The following is a 15,919-nucleotide window of genomic DNA, read 5'->3' on the forward strand; positions in this document are numbered from 1 at the left end:
TGATATTTTAAGTGAAGGCTATTCTCAGCTCTGCCTGCTCTCCCCAGGGCTCTGTATATAAATAGCCAACAGCAGCTACACCTGAGCTACAAAGTGGGGCTTCTCGGCTAAGGTCCTCAATTATACCCCATAAAGGCATGAGGTTTTATCGAAGGAAGATTTATCTAAGCAGATCCAGTTTTTGCCTGCAGAGCTAGAAAAAGAGGGAGCAGGGGTGGGAATCTGCTGGAAATGCCTGCCATCATTCCTAGGAGACAAAAATCCTTCTTTGGACTTTTTGGTTCAGCAGATTTAAGTCTCATGCTCTTTTTGATGCTCAAAGTTTCTGTGTTAACCCCCCAATCAAGGCAAGTGATCATATACATCCCCAAGTGGCAAATGAAACCCACCTTCAAGTACTTATCTTTTCCAGTGTATACTAGTGAAAATGAAAATGTCTTCCCCTGGTGAAGTTTAAGTATTTGTGTGCAAGTCTTGGGGCAGAGTCAATCTGGTGGTTAGACAACACTTGATTCTCAAAGGACAAGAATCCATTTCTGTTTCAGGGCTGGAAACAATCAGTCCGCTGCCACTTTCCATTCAGAGACCTCCGTAAGCAAAATCCTAGAGGGCATGTTTACGGGAGGGTGTGTCTGTGAGGCCCAGAGAGAGAGAGTGTTGTGTATCAGAGCTGTTCCAAAAGGAAGGTACAGCCTTTCAAAAGTAATGTTGAGAAATTTCGACCATTTTCAATGGGAAATTTATAAATTGCATTAGAAATATCTTCGTATGCTTTAATGTGACTTATTGTGACAACTCAGTCATTGGTAAAGTTACAAAGGAGAGAGGCTCGTGGAGGCTGCAAAGATATGGGAAGTCTGGACTGATCTCCAAAGGAAAGCCTTTCCCGGGACCTGCTCCCCAAGAAGCGTGCAACAAATGGTAAATTCCCCACCTATAGCTTCACCACTTGTCCTGCACATACCTACCTTAAGACCCTGAACACATCCCACCGAAACCACTGACTGGGTTACCTCCCCACCCTCTGCTCTCAGCATCCCCCAGCATGGGCACCACAGCTTTTGTTTTGTTCCCAGAACCAGGCTTGGTGCTTGTGTACACAGTGGGTATTCAACTTTGAGAATGAATGAATGAATGCATGTATGAATGAATGAATGAATACTATGTTGCCCGACTTGGAGGCATGAGCTAAAATGCACATGAAGAAATCCTAACACCAATTTTGTTTAAAAAACAAAAACAAAACAAACAAAAAAAAAAAAAAAAAACAGAGTCCAGGGACAGAGGGACCCATTAGAGTGACAAAGGAGAGAGGAGAAGGGGGTGCCTTCTAACACATTCATTACATGGCAATTCCCTCCTTGATTTCTTTTTTGTCAGGGCAACCATCGGGATTGCATCAAACAGTCAAGCCACAGAACTGAAGTTCATCCTCAGAAGTATGAACCTTTGATGCATGGTCAGTAATCTTTTTCCTCCAGGTTTCGGTATTAACTGCATATACATACTTCAAGTACAATCTAGCATCATTTTCAGCCACCGGTTCTATGGCTACAGCAGTCACATATGGAACAACAGGCACAGGGATGTGATTCACGGCAGGTCCTCAGTCTTTCTTAAATAACTCACAGGAGCACCCTGGGAGTGACTTACAATGGCCATCCGTAGACGGGCTACATGCTTGCTGGCATGAGTACCAAGAGCCCTCTGAGGCCCAAGGTTACACCCGAGTGGTCAGTGAGCAGACTCAGAAACAAGCTTCTATTTAGAAGCCATGAAGAAGTTATTTAACAAATGAAATATTAGTGCCCTTGAAAGCCTCCTGGGATGAACCCGTTTCTACAAAGAAAGTTTCATTTTTATAGCTCATGTCAGTTGCACATTCCCAGGCCAGCCGTTCCATGGAAGAAATCACTGGATTCTACCCAACTCACCAGGTTACTGTGATAAGCATTTTACTCTTTTGTAGTGGTGGTGTTTAAATAAATAAATAAATAAACCTCCAATGATTGTAGTCAATTCAATACATGTTGAAGAATATGTCTCAGGTGATCTCAGACAAATAACAAAATGGACAAGATAGTTTCTATCACCATACTCACTTCAGACCCCCAAGTCAGTCAAGTAAGACAGCTCTCTGGCATTCTTAGGAACAGTAACTCAGCATGTAAAGAAGGAAAAATGAGACTGCATTTCCCATGGAATATACAACAAGAAATAATGCATCCTTTACCTTGGTCAAAGGGCTTGTTGGGATTCCAGCTTCTGAAATAATCATCCTATATAAGGAAAAAAAAATAGAAAACGAAGGTCAGATTTCAGAAAGCTTCTCACATCACTGCATTAAAAACCAGCCTTTCTCCCCACCTCCCAAACCACAAAGGAAAACACACACAGCTTAGAAACCTTTCCCCAAACAGACATGCATGTAAAATCAAAAATATCAATTTACTTTTCAAATTCTTGTCTTTTCAAACTATATGGATTAAACACCGGGAATAGTAAAAAAAAATTTCAGCCTAATATGGCAACAACGCTGCTTCTCTTGGCTTGACAGATAAACCACGACACCTTCCAAGTGCAAGGTGGATTTGCTATCAATTATCCTGCAGGTGATGCCTTGCTGCCCTCACTTATGATTAAGCCTCTGTGTTTGTAACAGCTGATAATTTCAACTGTCAACATTCCTTGCATGTGGAGACATGGAATTCGTGGTGTGCAGTTCCAGTTTTTCAACACTCACTAAGGTTAAAAACAGACTGGCCCCTCCAATGTTAGAATGAGCCAAGGGCATGCACTGAGCTTCCCACCATTCCTTCTAGGTGTGTAACAATAAAATAACAGAGGTCGGTCGGCCAAGCTGGCCAATTCAAAAACCATGTCCTTCTTGCCTGCTGCTTGTATCAATTTATGCTCTAAGGCTAGACACTTCGCTACTTTGAAATTCCCAGGGTCTAGGCCACTCATTTATTCACAGTTACATTAACTACTTCACTTTTAATAACATCTCCTTATTAAAGGCTGCCTGTTCTCTTTATCTTCCGCCCCCCACCCCCAGCTGAGCATTCAGCCCCCGGCATTAGCACACCCACTGTCCCCTCAATCAGACTGCCAGGTGAAGAGGCTTCACCCGTGTTTATCATCACCGTATCATTTTAAGGCTTGTGCACTTGTTCAGTTAATTTCCTCCTCCATGTAGCTGATAATACTTGCTGCGTGTGTTTCTGGCAAGTACTCTACATGCCGCAGTTTCAGAGAGCTGCCTACAATGAGGCCTCAATTTCTCTTCCTGAGAAGTTAATTTACATCAAAGTGCACAATTAGTTTAAATTATTGTCCACACTGCCTCCTGCTGCAGTTTATCTCCGACATGATCTCCCGAGAATTTTATCAGTCTCTGTGTTGTTCAATTACCTGGCCTTATTATATCCTTGTTGAGTTCACCTAAGCCCTTAAACAGATTTTAGCAAACTGGATTTGGAGTAAAATCATAACATATTGCTTCTTGGGCAGTGATTCCATTTTCCAGAGCATGAATAAACATGAACCGTTTCCTCTGGATCCTGGGGATTCAGCATTAAATTATTTTTAACTCCATGGAATTGGCCCACTTTCCTCTGGCTTTAATGCTATGGCATAAATGACCTCCTCACCCATCTGGTTAGGAAGTCTCCAAGGGCCACACCATGAAATGTCATGGAGAACGTTACAAACAAGCCCTCTGCCATATCTCTGTCCCCCTATGATTTTAAATACAATCCTAATCTTTCAAACTGCGTGGCCTGAGACTCAACAGCTAGTATTAAATAAGTTAAGGACTGGACAGTACGTGGGAAAAATTTAGCACCCAATTTCTTAGTTGGATGGCCAATGGGCTCTCAGCCCTAGACACAACTGTGTTATCCACCCATTCTGTTCACGAGGACATGGGAAGAATTAATCCAGGAAGAACCCATCCTCACCAATAGAGAAAAAAAAAAAACATCAATCCTTCCAGCTATGGTCCGTCAATATCCCCTCCGCATACAGAGGCCAGCTTCCTGTCCAATGGCAATGTGGAATCTTGTGAAATATTTTCTACTTGAACATGCTGTTCTGAAACATGGAAGTCCTTGGAAGCTTAGGATGTGTGTCTGACAGGGAAGGACTAGAGCCAAAGACAAGTCCCTTTACTTTAATTTCCCATGCCACATTCCCTTTGATGTCAAGGAAAGGTTTGAGTAAGTCTCAAGAGGTGAATATTCCCTAATGATTTCCACCAACTTTGGAAGCTGGCTGGCATGCGAAGCACGCTTCTGGGCCCCCAGTCACTTTTCCAGGTTAACTACAATGGCCATTTTTACAAATTTCTTGGGGGGAAAAAAAAAAAAACCCAATTTCAAACACAAAGCCTTTCAGTCATAAAAGCAGGTACCTGCATTAGAATATTTTAAGCTGATTGCAAAGGTAATAATACCGCCTAATTGCTGCCAGATGTGGAAGTGCACCTTGAGTAAGCGCTCCTTATGCAAAGTGAGTCCTTCAAGCAGCCCCTGGCCCAGCAAGGCTGGGTGTGAGGAGAACAATTCCTTGCATCTGACTGCTTTTTGCTCAGCTTTAGCAAAGTGGATGGCCTAAGCAAAAACCAATGAGCCAGGAGCAGGTAAAACCTTGAGTGCCACTCTTTGGCTAGAGCTAAGAGAAACCCCTACCGGAGGCCAAGATCATGAACATGTGGGAAGCACACTAGAACCAGAGCCCACCTGGGGGATGGTCGGGGAGCCCTGGGGAGGGGGCACAGCTGCAGCCAATTGGAGGCTGAGATGTCCAGGCATAAAAAGCACCCTGTCACACCGTACCTGCCAAGTCTGACTGACCTGCACACAGGGCAAGTCCAAGCAAGTAGGGGCTGTCTCCATCCACCTCCTCCATGTGTGCGGGAATGCCCAGGGAGGCAGCATCTCCACTCAAGTGGAAAAAGCCACAGACAGAAGAATGCCACTTCTAGACCTGCATCTCCTGACCATGTGCTCATATCAGAAGTCCCCATATCCGGATGCTCAGGGCACATTAGGACAACCGTCTGGGGGTACTGAACCAACACTCCATCAATATTAGGGCTGGTCACTTCTTCAGGTCCCAAGACTGGAGGTGGGTGCAAGGAGGAGAGCTACCTCCCCAACTCATTTCTTATTTTCTTCTAAATTGATAGAGCTACATTCTCTGTATGTTGTCCTAAAACAGACCCAGGACCTCCTGTGCTGGGGACAGCGGTGCCAGTTTTCTTGAGCTACAACTCCCACGCTGGCAAGTACTATCCTTATCCCTGCACCACCCCAATTCTGCACTGCACCCAAGTGTGCTCCTGCTGCACGGGCCCATTCTGGATACTCTCACAATGCAGGACTTGAAGGCCCCTGACCTCTCATCTTCCTTCTGGCCCAAAAACGTGGTGACCTGCTGGCATTCAGCCTGTGGGGGAAGGCACACCAGATAAGTCCCACAAACATGCCAGGAGAGGTGTATGCAATGGAGACGGCCTCTTCACTGGTCCTTTTATCATCTAGTGATGAGGCTTTTAAAAATGACTTGCAAGGACCACAGCAAGGGTTAATTTTTAAAACATAAACTTCAGTAGAAAGACTCCTATCTAAATACAGTCGTTTATTAAATTCAGTAACTCAGTGCATTATACAGGCTAAAGAATGAAAGATGGCAGTGTCACTATGCATGTATATTTCATGGAGCTCACTGGGTAAAATAATGTCAGGCCTCTACCGGTCTTCCTCCAAAGTCTAACGCCAGAGGAGGAAAGGCTGATTCCATTTTACTACCCCACTTCATACATGAAAATTACCCAACTCTTCAGGGACTGTGAAAATCTGTAAGAACCTAGAAACTGAAGCAGTCTCAAACTTGAGCCCATTGACTTATGTCCAAAATCATGAAATATTTCAAGGCAGGATAAAGCCTTTGTAAGAAAGCATGAAAAGTCCGCATAAAAAATTATAGTAAGAAAGTGACACATCATGACCCATGTAGGATGAGAAAGGAGGAGGTGTGGTCCTGGTGGTAGAGACAGAATCAGAGCCTGGGAAAGATTAGAGCCCCAATTATTTAATCCTCTACAGCTGATCAAGACAGAAAATAACATATTTCTCCATTGATTTCACTAGTTAAATATCCTACTAACCCAGAAAAAGGAAAAATCCTTTTAAAGTACTCTCAGCCAGTGACTAGTGCTGAGAAATTTAACTCCGGGTTTTTGACCACTTTAGAGATACTGTTTTGATAAACAGTCATGGGAAAGGAAGTCCATTCAAAATACATATATAGAACACTATTGTATATTATTACACAATTAGTATACAATTATCCTGTTCTGTAATTCATCTTCGAATAAAGTCTTTAAGCCTCCCTAACATGAAATGATGTAGATACAGATATATATTTCTGATATAATTTGAGTGATTACGTCTGTTCATCATGGACGATCATAACCAATTGGAAAAACCTCTGGTTTCATCCCATTTGAATGGGCACCTGAATTTTTCTCACATTGCCCCAGAGCCCCAAAATGGCGGATGCAATTTAGCTCAAATATTCCCCAGGGATTTGCTTTTCCAGTGGTGCTAATTTCAGCCCCACAGAAAGTAAAAACAGACTCTGAGGAGGCGATGGGGAGGCAGAACAAAATGGAGACCGATTTTGAAACCTAATTGCCTTACTTTCACCTCCCAACATGATGATATCATTCATTAGCTACCTTACGGCTCCAGATATTATAATCAAAGACCCTTAGCTCTCACGGAACAGATCACTTCGACTTCATACATATTTCAGGGAAGCTGAATGTGAAGCTGCAGTTCCATCTGGAGATTACCTGAGACTCCCAGCCTGGAAAATAAATGGGAGCCTCACTTGTCTCAAGCAGGAGTGGGCAACAGGGACACCAACAGAAGGAAGGAAGGTGAGGCAAAGGCAGACGGCCCCCACTGGGTCATCTGTGGCCTTCACCAGGTAAATGCCAAGAGGAAAAGCACAGCCCTTCATGGTCAGGTAGTCAAGTCCAGTTTGCAGATCCTGGGTAGGGGGCATCCCCCTTTACAGAACCCAAAACCTTTACAAAGCAATTCATTCAGGGACTGTGAGCAAACCCCTCTCAGAAGGATTCAGTGCAAAGTAGTTGGGTTAATTTTCACACTACTTGACTGGGGAGAATTGGAAGAAGGGCTGGTTGGCAGGTGGAAAGAGCGCCTCTAAAATATAACAGAAGTCACAGGAGAAGTGAGATTTCCAGATGACGTTATTTAAGTGCATCGGCTGTGTAATTCGACATTTGACTGGAATTTTAATTGGTGTGCCATGGAAATGTGTACTAATCCAGCCACTGGGAGGTACCAAACATTCTGTTTACTTACTGGCAAAGGAGCTGGCTTCCTGCTCAAGAACTTTATCGCTGAGCTGTTTCTGGTTCTATCTTTGGGCCAGCGTTGCGCTCCCGGTCTCCTCTCCACCAGGCTCATGCCACCCATCCCAGGCGAAAACCCCCACCCAGTGGGAATCCAGTCCTTCTGAAGGAAGCGGCTCACACAAGTGGCCCAGCTTGGGCAGGGACTCGAGGTCCCACCAGGCCTCCCTCCACAGACCCCACTCTTGAGAACTGTGTACACCATGGACTGGAAGCTGTGTGCATGAATCCAATTCCGTGTTAATACATCACTCCCACACACCTGAGCCTCGGCTACCTCTGAGCAGGGAAGGAAGATCTTACTCACCTGCATATTCCCCAAGGCATCACTCAGAAGCACCCAATAAATCCTACCCAAATTGTATAAAATAGAAGTAAGGTGTTTCAGCTTTAACATCTTTGTATTCCTGCAAAATTCCCCCAATGGTTACCAGTAAGCGTGTAAATACAGGTGGGTCTATGTGTATAGAGACACTCTAAATCACTTTCTTCCTGAATAGAGCGAGTCTTTGATAAATTGGTCTGACATTTGGTGTAAAGTCCTGCAGGCCCTAGACAAAATGATTTAGAAAATAACCATGTCAGTTGCTCTGCTCTTTCAATAAATAACACACCAGTAAAACACAGATAATAACTGACAATCATACTTGTACTATAACTAATGAGAAAAGATAAAGCAGCAAATGGACTGTTTATATGCGTTTGATGAATTGCATCTCCTGGATAAACCAATGAGAAATAAATGTGTGCTGTGCCGGTTCACTGAAGTAAAACAAATATTTACCACTGAGATTTAGGATTAAGAATGAAATTTACATTTTATTTCGCAACTATGGGGAAGCTATGTCTACATACAGTTGAAAAGTCAAAAACCTACCTCAACTTCCTGAGTACGAAAGCATTATAAATGAGAAAAAAAAATAAAAGAATCAAACAATCAGAAGGAATGTAAACATTTTCGATAATTGCATCAAATTTTCATATCATCATAACATTAGAAAGGTCATTGGCAGGTATTTTCCGTCAAGTCACAGACCATCATACCCTTGAAAAAGTTCCATTGTTCATTAAGTTTGTGGGGGAAAAAACATGAGGTTAGTGGGGAGGGATCTGAGTGTGCACTAGTGACTCATGTCCTTATGGTAGAACAGTTAGCAAAATCATGATTAGATCTCAACACCCCATCATGATGACTATCTATGAGAAGTTTAAGTGAATAATTTCCTGTGACATCAGCGCAAAGGATGAAACTCAGTAAAATTTCAGAGAGGACATCAAAGACCACGAATAACAGACCTTCTACATTTCTGCAAAGAAATTGTTTTGCCTTGTAGCTCCAAAATAGCTTGAAGGGGTCTAAGACCTGAGAAAGACTTGAATGTGGGTCTTAGAAATAAGTAAAATGAGTAAGATCATCATGGCGTCTCCTGCCAATTAAAGGATTACCACCACCGCAGAGTTCTTCAAGACTGCGTGTCTCCCTATCTGTCCATCCAAGCTGAGGTCAGGGGAAGTGACCTGCTGACTTGTTCGTTTCTCAGAGAGATTCCTCCCCAAAAGTATGATCTACACATGGTTATTGTTCTGGGAATAGAAATGGGTGTGTGGGGCCCCAAGTGTACTCTGACCAAGACCAGGGGTGTCCCCTCATTCAAAGCCATCCATTTCCCTGACGTTATTAGCCTTATTACCAAAATGCCTCTGCTATCCAGGAGCCTTGATCCCTTGATCCGAATAGCCCAGAGGAGAGAAACAGCAGGGACTATAGAAGCAAAGGCCTGGGAGACAGGATAGGCAGGATACTTCAGGCCCCAAAGCAGATAGCGGTTTACATTCTGCCTCCAGCACTCACTGGCCTTGTACCAGCCCCTCAGCCTCCCTTATCTTCCTCTTATCTTGCTACAGAACAAGACACCGCACCCACCTCAAAGGACAGGTCATGGACCGGTGTTAACGTGACCAAGTACCTGCGATATTGTCAGACACAGACAATGACTCAGTAAATAAAAGATGTACACTTTGGTGTCCACCACCAGTGGTTTGGAGTACTGAGACGTCCCAGGAACATGGAGAAAAATGGGTTTTTGTGGAAATACAGTCAACCCTTGAACAACTCTGGGGGTGAGGGGAGCCAAACCCCGATGCAGATGAAAATCCAACTCCTCAAAATATAACTGCTAATAGCCTATTGATCAGAAGCCTTACTGAATTCATGAACAGTCAGTTAACACATATTCTGTATGTTACCATGTATGAGAAACAATGTTCTTACAATGAAGTAAGCTCGAGAAAAAAATGGGAAGGTAATCTTGAGAAGATATATTTATAGGACTGTACTTTATCAAAAAAAAAAAAAAAAACGCACAAGTGGACTCACACAGTTTAAGCCCATGTTGTTCAAGAATTAACTGTAATATGCTTAAAGTTTCCATAATATGACTTCTCGTGCATTTGAATCTTACCAATGAGTGCGGGGAGATGAGGCATACTCAGGAACAATAATTATGAAATATTTTAAATGCATGTAATTTTATTAAATGCATGTCACATTTGAACAGTGGCTGAGAAAAAGACAAATTTAGTGAAATGTGAAAACTTGACTTCCAGGCACGTCTCTGTTTAAAGGTCAGGCTTAGATTCTCTAAGATCCAGTGACCCTGTCTTTAAAAAAAAAAAAAAAAAAAGATACACCAGAAAGCTGTTTTGTGTATCCAGTGAGTTTTGAACCATTGTTAAGTATTACATATAACATGTAAATTAAAGTTCCAATCATGCATAACTATATCCTGAGAAAGGAATTGGGCATGCTGTGAACAGGTAAAATTTTGGTGTCATAACTACATGGAGAAAACCGATGCAGACATCCAGAAAGTGTCTGTCTTGTTGACACACCAACCAAGGCCCCTATAACCTTGTAGCATGTGAGCCTTTACTTCAAAAACATCCCAGTTACAATGGTATGAGGCCCAGCCTTGTCCGAGTGGCACAGATTCCAAGTTAAATAGATTCTGCCCTTCTTCTAGAAAGGCCACTCCTGCCACACCCCAGGCGGGCAATCTCCATCAATATCCAGACACTACCTTTCAGAGTGTAAGATACAGCTCTTAACTACCATGGGCTCCTTCCTCCCCACCCATCCTGCACTGGCCTGCTCTCAGAGGGACCTGGGCAAAGCAGCGGTTGTCATCCTCGGCTGATTGCTGGGGTCACCAGAGGGCCTTCCAAACACGGATGCCTCAGCCAGGACAAGCTCCTTCCTTCACTGGTCTGGGCTATGGCCTCCACAGTGTTCTGGGTTTTTTGTTTCTTTGTTTGTTTGTTTGTTTGTTTTTTAAGTTCCCCAGATGATCCTAATATTTAGCCCTCATTGGCTAAAGGAAGTCACAGATCAACTCAATCGCAGGAAATGAAGGGTGACCCAGGAATGGCCAGGCCCATCAAGGGTAGCAAACCAGGTGCACCCCACCAAAAGCTTCCAGAGCTTTCCAGAGCTGTCTCTTCCATTCTCAGGCTAACCCCTCATGGTGTCCCCAGTTCCACACACAGCCCTTCTGTCTGCCAGTTGCCCAAGCAAGAACCCAGGCTTCAGGATGGACTCCTCCCCTCTCCCTTCCTTTAGCAGTGATTTCAAGGGCAGGGGGGGCAAAGGGGGGAAGGGCACGGAAATGGAAACCTGGGACTAGTGGGGTGATGCTGAAAGGTCTTAGAAGGGTTGACCAAGCTGTACAGAAGACCTGCAGGTGGAGCTCTGTCCAGCACCCTCACCCCATATCTACTCATGCCTGAGTCACCCCAAGGAACCACTAGCCTTCGTGACTCAGCTCACCACAGCTGTGCCAGAAGTCAGGCCCCACAGCAAATTAAAGTTCACATGAGATGGCAGAAATCAAACCCAAGAAATCGAAGTCTTAATAATAATCATGCACTAATAATAGTAGCTATCATGTGTGAATGGCCACAATGTCCCAGGCACTGTGCTAAGCCCTTTGCTTCACTCCGACGAACCCTTACAACAGCCCACTAAGACAGGCACCATCAGGACCGCCGAGATGTAGCTGGGGAGATGGAAGCTCAGAAAGGGCAAATGACTACACAAGATCATGCAGCAAGTAAGAAGCAGAAGAGGACTGGAACACTTTTGCCTGACTTTGAAAATCATGCTCTAACCATCACTTGATGCCACCTCAGTGGCCCCATATGAAGGGGCCTATGCAGGTTGGAGAACCTGGAGAGAGGAAATGGGGCTGGGAAGACGCCACCAAGAGAAACCAACAAATGGGAGAGGAACACGTAGACCACTGGCCTCCTAAAAGGTTTCTCTATTGCTGCCATGACCCATGTGTGTCTGAAGCCTCAGCTCTCCCATCTGTGAAATGGGGGAGTGTAAAGACCTGCCTCACAGGGTCTTTGTGAGATCAGAGTTCAAGTCCATCTGTCATGCACCTAGATCCAAGAAAGCAGGGAAGATGCCCTCAGTCCCTGATCCACCCCTACCCAAGATGGCAGCCGGGGTTTCAGAACCATGGCCATCAGCCCTGACAAAGCAGCCTGAGAAGTCCTGTCTTTGTGTGCTCTGGATGGAGCACTCACACCTGCCTTCCGCCAGCACTCCCTGGGGCCCAGTTCAAAGCGAAGTATCCATCACAACATCAAGGCACAGCATGGCGGAAGCGGTGGCTTTGGCACCAGCCATCTCTCTGGGAAGCTATGGGTACAGACTTTGCATGAAATTTTCATTAGCTGCACAGTTAGGCCGGCTACAGTTCCTCCCAGCCCTGCCATTCAGCCTCTTCTCTTCGAGGGAACATCCAGGAGGCGTAGCAATAAAGACTACCTTCATGGTGTCCCCAAGTGTCCCAGCAGCCGCCCTGCCCACCCTCCTCTGCGTCCCAAGGCTCTGGCCCTTGGACCACTTACACAGCAGATACCCACCCCCAGCAAAAAAAAAAAAAAAAAAAGGCCCCAGAAATATACTGGTCAATGTTTTTTGTCCACTTCAAGCCAATGGTGTCAGCATCAGGATCTGCGAGTGCTTGTGTGATAGTCACAACTTCTGAAGTGACATCCCCCCATGGCAAGTGGTAATCAGAGCAGTCAAGCCTGCCAAAACTGGATCCATGCTCCTGAGCAACAGTTTACCTCGACGATCACCAACAAGGCTTTCCATGGAGAAGGGGGAGTGGGAGGGCTCGCTGAGGTTACAGCCATTGCTAAAACCAGAACAACCCTCTGAAAGCGAGGACCCCCATAGCACCCATGCTGCCAACAGCTGCTGGGCTCAATGAACACCGTTATGGAGAAGGCACCTTTCTTCTCACTCAACCAGCACTTCCACAACTCTGTGGTGGGTGGAAGGAGGGCTCTCCCCACCACCGCCCTGCCCCGCACTACCAAAAAGATGCCAGGTAGAGCGGGAGACTCAGAGGACCACACCAAGAGCCGCAGCCAGGCTCCCCTCTTGGGAAGCTGCTCACTGGACCTCTGCGTCCCAGAGATGATGTACTGATGGCAGGGGACAGGATGGATGACCCAGAAGCCACAAGACAGCTGTCCTCATACCAAGGGCAACATGCACTGAGTCCCCTAACAGGGGTCCAGCCCCCTCGTTTGTGGGACCCATGTGGAATCCTATTCCATGAACATGGGTCAGTCCTGTTCCTCTCCAGGGAAACTGCTACCATCTGGCCACGCTCTAGCTTAGTGCCTGGAGCGCCCACAGAGACAAACTGAAGTGGAAGCTGCAAAAGAAGTTGGGGCCAGAGGCTGGAGGGCCTCAAGGCCTGAGGAGAGAGGCCGACTTCAAGGCACTGAGGAACCACTAGAGGGCGCACTTAGAGGGGATCCCCATCAAACTGATGTTTGATGAGGTAAGTTGGCCTCACTGGGGGGTGAGGGTGGGGGGACAAATGAGAGGGAGTCCAAGTGAAACCAAGGACACCAGTGAAGAAGTCTACTCTGCATGTTCACTGTCATCATTCACGCAACGTTTACTACCTACCTGCCCTTGTGCTAGACAACAAGGAGGAGCAACAGCCAGCCCTTGCCCGCAGGACGCCCACAGCCGGACCAGGGGAGAGAGATGCAGCCACGCAAGCAGATGAAGCCAAGTATTACCTGGTAGTGTGGTGATTTCGGTAAGAATTATTATAATCGTGAAAGCTACAGGAATACAGAAGAGAAGCCACTCATTATTCCCGGAAACCTGAACAGACTCTCCTGAGGCGGTGGGTCTCAAGCTGGGTCTGGACAGGTGAGTGGGGTTCCAGGCAAAGAACACACCCCGGGATGGAAGGGGCACTGCAGGCAAGCGAACCAGCAGGTGCGGTGCCAAGGAGCACAAGTCTTCGTAGCAACAGCCATCGGCTCAGGCAAAAGGCAGTAACTGTGAACCCACGTGAAGCCACAGAGACAAGACACCAGAGACATAAGCCGGCTTTGCTCAGAATCTCCCCAGACAGCCATCACCGCACTGCTCCGCTCGTCCCTTCATCTGGGACTAGGAAGCTCTGCAGCTACTGTGGCTGGCCACCGGCCCCACTGCAGCCTGTCTACTCTAGCTGGAAGGCTGAGCAATGACACCAGGTCTAGGGGAGCCATGCTGGCCTGTGGGCATGCCACCCCAGGGCCGAAAGCCAGCTCACACCCAGGCTCTCTCAACCTCATCAACCAAGAACCACCAGCCACCTGCCAAGGACATGGCAGTCATCACAGACCCCAATAGAAACCAGCTGGTCTGTATGCTTGCCCTTCTCTCCATCCTACGGAAACTTACTGCCAGCTTCACATCTTTTACCTTTGGAGGTGAGCTTCCTGAGAACACAGGCCATGCCGTGTGACTGTGCTCTGGGAATTGGATGCCCCCTCCCAACTCTCAGTGATATGAGTTAAGGCTCTCCCTCAACTTTCAAAAGGTTTCACTCTAGTTTGCAGGGGACAGGGATAGGGAGAGAGGTGAACCATCAGTTCTTCTACCTATTCTTTAAAGTCAGAACCCTCCAGATCAAAATTATCAAGTGGAATCAGTTAGGAATGCCCGGGTGGCTCAGTTGGTTAAGTATCTGCTTTTGGCTCAGGTCATGATCCCAGGGGCCTGGGATCGAGTCCTGTGTTGGGCTCCTGGCTCAGTGGGGAGCCTGCTTCTCCCTCTCCCTCTGCCGCTCCCCCCACCACTCGGGTTCTCTCTCTCTCTCTCTCAAATAAATTGATTAAAAACATCTTTTTAAAAAAGTGAGCTCACTTACATGGTGACAAACCACACATTCAACACACTTTATTTCTGGTGGAGGAACACTTAGCTGGCAGAAACCATCTTAGCACCTTAATTTTTACGCTCTTTTCTACACTTATTATTTGGGGGAATAACAAGAATGATGATAATAATGCAAGTCTCCTCCAGTCACGAAATTTAGTGGTTCTACATATGCCAAATAATCAGTTCTGCCTGGAAGCTCGATATGAATGAAGTGGCAGCAATTTCCACAGAGTAGCAAGGACTACAGTGTACTAGAGGACTCCAAGAGGGAGCAAAGGAGTAAGCTGCTTTTGCTGCGATTTTTATTCTTGCTTCCAAATGGAAGGACTGAATACGAACACAAACAGTAATTATGTCCTGGGTCTTTAAAAATCTTTCTATGAAATAACTAACAAGCATTCAAGAAAGAGTCCAGTTGGATTTTTCTTTTCTACATGATGCCCAGAGGTACTGAGATGGCATCTCTAGGGAAAAAATTTCCAAGATCCAGCTCTCTGGCTCAGTTACCTTCTCGTGAGAGGGGGCAAAATGCCCGGACGAAATCACATACGATGACTTGAGGAGAATACAGAAAACCAAGAAGCAATCAAGAAGGCCAAAGAAGCAAGGGTAGTTACTTCATCCACACTATAACTATGCCATCTTGGGGCCCAGAGCCCTCCTCCTCAGAGGCTTGGGCAAGAAGAAGGGGCAGCCATGGCACCGACATGCCAGTGACAGGACAATGGCTACATCGGAGCAATGCTGGATCCCGTTCATTAAATTTGCCTTCTCATCCAGTCGGCTTCATGGCTGCATTTTCTAGTATCCCAACATCCTCAACTAGTGTCCACAACTCAGAGTAAGCAGGAAAAAAAGAAAAATGAAAAACAAAAACACAGAAAAGGACTATAGAAAAATCAGAATGGTTATCAGTGGTTGGGAGAATTCGAAGCTGTTTCTACTTTATTATTTTTCCATTGGAAAAAATATGACAGGAAGGACTTCATGTGTTTGTGTGTTGTCTACTCACTAGTCTGTTCACACATTCATTCATTCCGAGTTCTACGGGATGGGGAAAACGAGGCCAGCATCGCTGTAACATTACAGATGGGGAAACTCTAGGGCACGGAGGTACAATCATCTGGACATGAATTCACACAGCATGGAAATCTGCAACATGGAGACCAAGAGTTTAGGCTGAAAAATGGACCCATGTCCCAGACAGAGTAAGGACC

The 15,919-nt window shown here is 45.7% G+C and overlaps 1 protein-coding gene across 2 annotated transcripts in view; it reads right to left on the minus strand.

Annotated features, from left to right (window-relative positions):
- SPOCK1 (SPARC (osteonectin), cwcv and kazal like domains proteoglycan 1) overlaps window positions 1-15,919 on the minus strand; it is a 500,079-nt gene that overhangs the window by 261,730 nt on the left and 222,430 nt on the right. Inside the window, exons 3-4 of one of the 2 annotated variants that reach the window (XM_032837571.1) lie at window positions 8,328-8,336; window positions 2,234-2,279 (exon numbers count right to left, since the gene is read on the minus strand). In XM_032837571.1, coding sequence (XP_032693462.1) covers window positions 2,234-2,279; window positions 8,328-8,336 — 55 coding nt within the window. The remainder of the gene's footprint in view (window positions 1-2,233; window positions 2,280-8,327; window positions 8,337-15,919) is intronic. The other variant, XM_032837572.1, reaches the window with a different exon arrangement.

Source organism: Lontra canadensis, unplaced genomic scaffold (assembly GCF_010015895.1).
Source record: "Lontra canadensis isolate GAN:19392208 unplaced genomic scaffold, GSC_riverotter_1.0 scaffold99, whole genome shotgun sequence".
In the NCBI taxonomy this organism is placed as follows: domain Eukaryota; kingdom Metazoa; phylum Chordata; class Mammalia; order Carnivora; family Mustelidae; genus Lontra; species Lontra canadensis.